Source organism: Carlito syrichta, unplaced genomic scaffold (genome assembly GCF_000164805.1).
Source record: "Carlito syrichta isolate Samal-C Ts95f unplaced genomic scaffold, Tarsius_syrichta-2.0.1 Scaffold305880, whole genome shotgun sequence".
In the NCBI taxonomy this organism is placed as follows: Eukaryota; Metazoa; Chordata; class Mammalia; order Primates; family Tarsiidae; genus Carlito; species Carlito syrichta.
This window is the reverse complement of record NW_007249976.1, coordinates 262,355-269,902: the sequence shown is the minus strand read 5'-3', so window position 1 is coordinate 269,902 and position 7,548 is coordinate 262,355. Positions and strand designations below refer to the sequence as shown.

The window sequence follows — 7,548 nt, the reverse complement described above, 5'->3', positions numbered from 1 at the left end:
TGGACAACAGAGTGAGACTCCAACTAAAAAAAAGAAAAAAAAACACACACACACACACACACACACAGGCTGAGCACAGTGACCCACACCTGTAATCCCAGCCAATATGGGAGGCTGAGGTGACAGGATCATTTGAGTCAGGAGTTCAAGACCAGCCTGGGCAACATAGTGAGACCTCATCTCTACAGAGAAATTTAAAAATCAGCCAGGCATGATGACATATGCCTGTAGTTCCAGTTACTCAGGAGGCTGATACAGGAAGACTGCCTGAGTCCAGGAGGTTGAAGCTTCAGTGAACAAGATTGTGCCATTGCATTCCAGCCTGGGTGACAGAGTGAGACCCTGTCTCAAAAATAAATAAATAAAAATAAAATATGCATAGAAGGAATTGAGAAGTTAATCAAAATAACTCACTATAAAAAAGCAAGTGGGCTTTGTGTGGTGGCTCATGCTTGTAATCCCAGCACTTTAGGAGGCCAAGGTCGGAGGATTGCTTGAGCCCAGGAGTTCAGGACCGGCCTAGACAATATAGTGAGACCCTACCTCTATTAAAAATGAAATAAAAATTAGCCAGGCATGGTGGCACATGTCTGTAGGCCCAGCAACTGGAGAGGCTGAGGCAGAAGGATCGCCTGAACCCAATAGGTCGAGGCTGCAGTGAGTTGTGATCATGCCATTGTACTCCGTCCTGGGCAACAGAGACCTCAACTCAAAAGAAAAAAAAATCAACTAAGCACAATAGAGGAAATGTGGGATAAAAATAGCATAAGACATGCTGGAAAAAAATGGAGCCAAATGCTGGAGTAAGATTAAACTCACCAATCCAATGGCAGAGATTAAAATAACCTAACTTTACATATTGAGGAACTGGAAAAAGAAAAGCAAGCTAAACCCAAAGCTGGCAGAAGGAAGGAAATAATAAAGGTTAGAGCAAAGATAATTAGATAATAGAAAGTCTGTTGAGAGAATCAACGAACCCAAAAGCTAGTTCTTTGAAAAGATCCAAATTGACAGAGAGAAGATACAAATAATTAAAATCAGAAATGAATGAGGAGGCCTTTCTGTTGATCTTACAAAAATGAAAATAGAATGCTATAAACAGGTGTTTGTCAACAAATTGGATACCAGATAAAACAAATTTCTAGAAATGCAGAAATTGCCTCAACTGATGAAAGAAGAAATAGTCTCAATAGATCTCTAACAAGTAAAGTAAAGTAATAAATTTTTTTAAAAATTGCAACAAAGAAGGTGTTTCATTGTATGTGTCAACATGGCTTGGCAAAAGTACCCAGATAGTTGGTCAAACATTATTCTAGAGCTTTCTGCGAAGGTATTCTTTAGATGAAATTAGCATGCAAAGCAGCAGATTTTTAGTAAAGCAGATTACCATTCATAATTTGGATGGGCCTCATTCAATCAGTTGAAGGCTTTAATCTGAAAAAGACTGACCTTCCAGAAGAAAAGGGAATTCCTCCAGTACACTGCCTTCTTCAGACTTGAACTGCAACTCTTTCATGGGTCTCCAGCTTGCCAGCCTACCCTGGAAGTTTTGGACATGCCAATGTCCACAATTGTGTGAACCAAGTCCTCAAAATAAACTTCTCAAACCTCTCTTTCTCGCTCTCTCTCCAAATAAATACACGCATGTCTGTGTATACACCTGAATATACATATGTATGTATACACATATGTATGTATATATACACATGTGTGTATATGTATATATGTGTATGTAACATATATAACTCTTTTTTAAGTCAGAGTCTCTCTGTTGCCTAGGCTGGAGTGCAGTGGCATGCTTATAGCCACCGCAGCCTCAACCTACTGGGCTTAGGCAATCCTTCTGCCTCAGCCTTCCAAGTGGCTGGAACCACAGGCATGTGCCGCCATGCCCGGCTAATTTTGGGATTTTTTTGTAGAGACGAAGCCTCGCCATGTTGCTCAGGCTGATCTTGAACCTCTGGGCTCAGGTAATCCTTTCACCTCAGCCTCCCAAAGTGCTGGGATTACAGGCGTGAGCCACCATGCCCAGCTAACATACATATCTTTTACTGGTTCTGTTTTTCTGGAGAATCCTAATAAGGTCCAGGGTCACATGGCTTCAATGGTAAATTCTACCAAACATTTAAAGAAGAATTAACATCCATTCTTCTCAAACTCTTCCAAAAATAGAAGATGTGGTACTACTTCCAACTTATTCTATGAGGCTAAAATTACTCTGGTATCAAAGCCAATGCAGAAAGATGTCACAATAAAAGAAAATGACAGTCCAATATCCTCTGTGGGTACAGATGCAAACTTCCCTAAGAAAATACTAGCAAACCAAATTCAACAGCTTTTTTTTTTTGAGTTGGAGTCTCACTCTGCTGCCCAGGCTAGAGTGCAATATCACACTAACTGTCACCATAGCCTCGACCTGCTAGGCTCAGGCACTCCTTCTGCCTCAGCCTTCCAAGTAGCTGGAACTGCAGAGGTGTGCTATCACACCTGGCTAGTTATTTGATTTATTATAGAAACAAGGTCTCGTCAAGTTGCCCAGGATGGTGTCGAAACCCTGGGCTCAGGCAATCCTATTGCCTCAGCCTTCCAAAGTGTTGGGATTACAGACTTGAGTCACCACGCCCAGCCTCAATAGTTTATTAAAAGAATCATGCATCATGACCAAGTAAGATTTACCCAAGGAATGTAAGGATGGTTAAACAACATTGTAGATGTAATATAAATTAAATTGAATTGTTAAAATGGTTAAGATGCCAATTTTTACATTTTTTGTATAATTAGCTACAATAAAAAAATTAAAAAAAAAAAAAAAGGAAGAAAGCATATAATACCTGGAGATCAAGTGTGGCAGGAAGGAAGAGGGCAAACTGCCAGAGCAATGGTAACTTTTTAGTGGGAAGAGGCAGGAGCATTGTCAAGGGAAAACACAAGGCCTGGGCCAACTTGTCTGTGGTGTTACATTAAATTAAATTAAACTTGGCCTAAAGCTGCCTCCAAATATAGTAAACTATAACCTAACTTAATATGTAAACAAACTGCAACCTTGAGAATCTATTCTTGTAACAAGGAGCCAAGCCCCAAGTCTCAGCCTATCATAGTAGCCACGCTCTCAGCCAATCGCAGGCTGCAAACTGCTGAGACATGTCCAAATAAGGCAAATGCTCTACCAATCAGGATGTTCCCCTAGGGCACTTCCTTTTTCTGTCTATAAATACTGCCCGCCCACATTGCTGGAAAGGTTCAGAGTGCTGCCTGATTCATTTCTTTGGGGAAAAAAATTGTTAAATTTGTCTGAAGTTTTTATTTTGACAGTGATAAACACTGCTTAGGTGATATAACAGACTTCTTTAACAGTATGCCTGGGTCCTACAGGAGAGTCATAAATTGCTGAACTCAGTGGTAACAGCTATAAGTAAGCTCCTCCCTGGGTACTCCTCCCCAATTCCTCTGTTTTACTTCTGGCCGGAGTCATTGATTATCTGCATTTTGCTACAGTCTCCTATTGTGCCCTGCCTCACCCTCTGTCCCTACAGCTCATCTTCCATAGTGTTGAGGTGTTGAGCTTTCTGAAGCAATCTAATCCCGCTACTTGAGCTCACAGGCTTCTCTGCTGGTTCCACTTTAAGGAACCTGCTGTCTCCCTGGCTTGGCAAAGGTCATTCAGACTGGTGCCAACACATTTCTCCAGCCTTGTCTTACAACCCTTCCCTGCATGAATGCCAAGTTCTATCTAGCCAGGCTGAGGTTCTCACAATCTCCTTAATATGCTCTGCATACATTGTAATGGTCTCCAGTCCATTCCCTTGGCAAACTCCCAAGCGATCTTCAAGACCCATTGCAAATGCCACCTCTATGGCAGGTCTTGCTTACTCCTCCCTAGACAAGATGGTTATGCTGTCCTGTGCCCCCACAGCATCTCTTGTACATACCAGTGAGAGTCCCCGAGTTTCACAACACACCAGGGACAGAGTCTTGAGCCAATTCGTTTGAAATGTTAAAGGAAATGGTAACCCTTTGAAGTTGATGGTCCTGGGCCACCTAAGGAACAGGCATTTGGGTTATAAATGTGTGGCCTTAACTATGTCCCTGGTCCCCCAGGTGTTCGTTCCTCCAACCCCCACCCCCATGACGTTGAGGGAAAAGCCTGAGCAGAAAGTACTAACTGAGGCTCAGAAACAGAAGAGGCAAAGCAGAAAGGCGAGGGTGATCACTGTGCCCTGAGACCAGGAGGGGCAAGCAGGCCACATGCAGGCTAAGCGCATGTCCCCTCAGGTAGCCACGCCTCAAAGCTTGGACTTTGGCAGACTTGGATAGGCAGGCAAGCCGGGCTGTGCCCAGTGAGCTGGAGGTGCCTGGGCCTGCTCATTTAGTCAGTCTTGGTCACCATGCTGGGGAGGACCTGGAAACTGTGCCTGCTGCTTCTGCTGGGGCTGGGGCTGAGGTCCCAGGAGGCCCTACCCCCGCCCTGTGAGAGGTAGGGCTGTGGGGAAAGCAGCTGGGGGTGGGGGAGGATGGCTGGAATCTGGAAGGCTGGCTGGGATAAATTCTCAAGCTCTGGGGGTTAGCCCCTCAGAGTGAAGGGAAGTGAAGAGCAGAGAAAAGACGGAAAGTAGGTTTCCTTGTGTAGCAGGCTCCATGCCAGGCACTGGACGTCGTCCTGGGACCAGATGCCACTGCCTATGCACGGTCCAGGAGCCTGCTGGCCGGAGCCTGCCCTCCCTCCCTCTCTGCTCCAAGCTGTCCCTGGAACTGTGCAGGACTGTTCTCAGGATTATTCCTGCAAACTTTCTGCCTGAGTTTCCTAGCTTGGGTGTGAGAGTGGACCTAAGAGCCTGACCGAAGCACTTATGCTTAAGCCCTGACCCTGATCCTCCCTCTGTGACGCAGAGCAAGTCAAAGCTCTTTCCTGAGCCTCAGTTTCCATCACCACATGACAGAGACGATTGAACCTGTCCTGCTCCTGGACTCACAGGCATTGTCTACTCTTCATTTCACATGGTTTACAGAGCTCTTGCCACATCAACCGCTTTACCAACTCTCACAGGAATAGCAGTAACTTAAGCAAAACGGTGACGGAAGCACCGTTCGAAGCCAAGTGAAGTTGGGGACCTGCTGGTGGACTGAACAGTGGATGTATTAGAGAAGATGGGGAGGGAAGTTGTCTCGTGGTGGTGATGTTGAGCAGGATTGTGGAAGGAACCATCCCTGAGCAGATCTGGGAGAGGACAGTCTAGGCATGGAAACTGCAATGCAAAGGCTTGAGGTGCTGTTCAAGGCCTGGGAAGAAGACCTGTGTGATTGGGACAGAGTGGGAACAGGTAGAGGAGGGCAGGGGCTCCAAGCAGGAGAGGCCGAGACTTAGGCTTGGGCTAAGGACAGAGACAAGGGGTTCAGTAGGGGATGGATTAAATCTTTTAATTTTTTATTTAATTTTTATTAAATAAAATCATATAAGGCAGAATCCAATAGAAGCTAAGCTCACTCTTTTGGTTTTCCTCTCCCAGTGGATTTATATGGGCAGCACTTAATTTTTCCAGCAACAATGTGTGACAACATATATGAAGTATTCCCAACCAAGGAAGCTTGCCTGAGTCTTAGTGTCCAGAGTTTTCTGTTGCTCAGACTGGAGTGCAGTGGCATGTTCACGGCCACTGCAGCCTCAACCTACTGTACTAGGCGATCCTTCCACCTCAGCCTTCCAAGTAGCTGGAACCACAGGTGTGCGCCACCATTCTTGGATAATTTTTTGATTTATTGTAGAGACGGAGTCTTGCCATGTTACCCTGGCTGGTGTTAGGGTTAGGGTTAGGGTTAGGGTTAGGGTTAGGGTTAGGGTTAGGGTTAGGGTTAGAGTTAGGACTCGGGCAATCCTTTCGCCTCCACCTCCCAAAGTGCTGTTATTACAGGCATGAGCCGCCACACCCAGCATAGAATGAATTCTAAAGGATAAATTGGTGGTACCTGCCCATGACCAATTGTGGAATATAGAAAGGAAAAAGTGTATCTGAGTTAATTAATAGCTTTTGTCCTGAGCAATTGTAATGAAGACTTCAAGGCAACTGTGCAATCAAGTATTTTGCCAAGTTTTAGGTTGTTTGCCAAATGTATAGAAGGACGATTGTGTTGGTAGATCCTAAGACCAACATCAGGCTGGTGGTTCACTAGTACTCACCAAATGGTTATGCCTATGGTTATAGTGTATTACAGTAAAAGGACATATATTAAACCATCAAAGGTAAAATCATATAAGACAGAATCCCATAGAAGCTAAGCTCAATCTTTCGGTTTTTCTCTCCCAGTGGATTTTTATGGGCAGCACTTAACTTTTTCAGTAACAATATGTGGCAACATACACGAGGTATTCCCAACCAAAGAAGCTTGCCTGAGTCTTAGTGTCCAGAGTTTTTATGTGGTTACCCATGTGCTGACCTTAGTTATTCACTCTCCAGGTCCCCAGAGGTCAAACTGATACTGGGTGGCCAAAGGCCCCAGCTATAAATCATGTTATTAGCATAAAATATCTGACATGGCCCAAGGTTTCAAAGACTTATCAGGCAGTGTAGTTCAGTAACTTAAAAGTTATCTCTCAGGGCTAGTCGGAGGTCAGAACTTCCTCTGAAATGTGCAGAGTTTAAACCTGCTGAGTCAACCCTTCAGTGCACAAACCACTTGTATAATGAAGAATGTGGTCTTTGTTTTGTTTTCCTGTAAGGTAACCTCTAAGCCCTTGGAACTTCCCAGGTGATAGGAGTATCTTTGTTATTCATATTGAGTCCTGATAGTCTAAGCTTATGAGATGACTTATGGTGAGGGCCTCAGGTAGCTTATGTTAGCAAGATGACTCAAAATGGAGGCAGGTCTTGCCAGAAAGACCAACCATGTGTTTAGGAGATTGGGGCTTTGAGCCACATGATATCAGCTCAGACTCTCAACCTTCTGGCAAAGGAGGGACCTGGAAATGGAGTTCAGTCACATGATCAATGATTCAACCAATAATGCCTGTGTAATGAAACCCCAATAAAAACTCTGGACACTGAAAATTGGTGGAGCTTCCTGGTTAGTGAACACAGCCATGAGCCAAGAGGGTGAAGCATCCACATTCCATGGGGAAAGAACACAGAAGCTCTGCATTCAGGACCCTCCCACATCTCATTCTCTATGTCTCTTCATTTGACTGATCCTGATTTGTATTCATAAAATAAAGCTATATTCATAAGCATAGTGCTTTTCTGAATTTAATGAGTTATTCTAGAAAAATATTTAATCTGAGGGAATTATGGGAACCCCTAAATTTAAAACCAGTTGTTCAGAAGTGTGACTGGCTTAGAGACACTGCACTTGTGGCTGGTGCCTGAAATGAGAACAGTCTTGCTGGAGACTGTGCTCTTTTTTTTTTTGTTGAGTTGGAGTCTCACTCAGTTACCCAGACTGGAATGCAGTGGCTGCTCCCGGCCACCGCAGCCTCGACCTGCTGGACTCCAGTGATCCTTCCGCCTCAGCCTTCCAAGTAGCCGGAATTACAGGCATGCGCTACCACGCCCGGCTGCT

At 44.5% G+C, this 7,548-nt stretch overlaps 1 protein-coding gene across 2 annotated transcripts in view; it reads left to right on the top strand.

Annotated features, from left to right (window-relative positions):
• The first annotated feature begins 4,346 nt into the window (after positions 1-4,346).
• Positions 4,347-7,548, top strand: part of TREH (trehalase) — a 22,528-nt gene continuing 19,326 nt past the window's right edge. For both annotated transcript variants that reach the window (XM_008062914.2, XM_008062913.1), the window contains exon 1: positions 4,347-4,474. In XM_008062914.2, the coding sequence (XP_008061105.1) occupies positions 4,386-4,474 (89 nt within the window). In that variant the 5' untranslated portion in view covers positions 4,347-4,385. The remainder of the gene's footprint in view (positions 4,475-7,548) is intronic.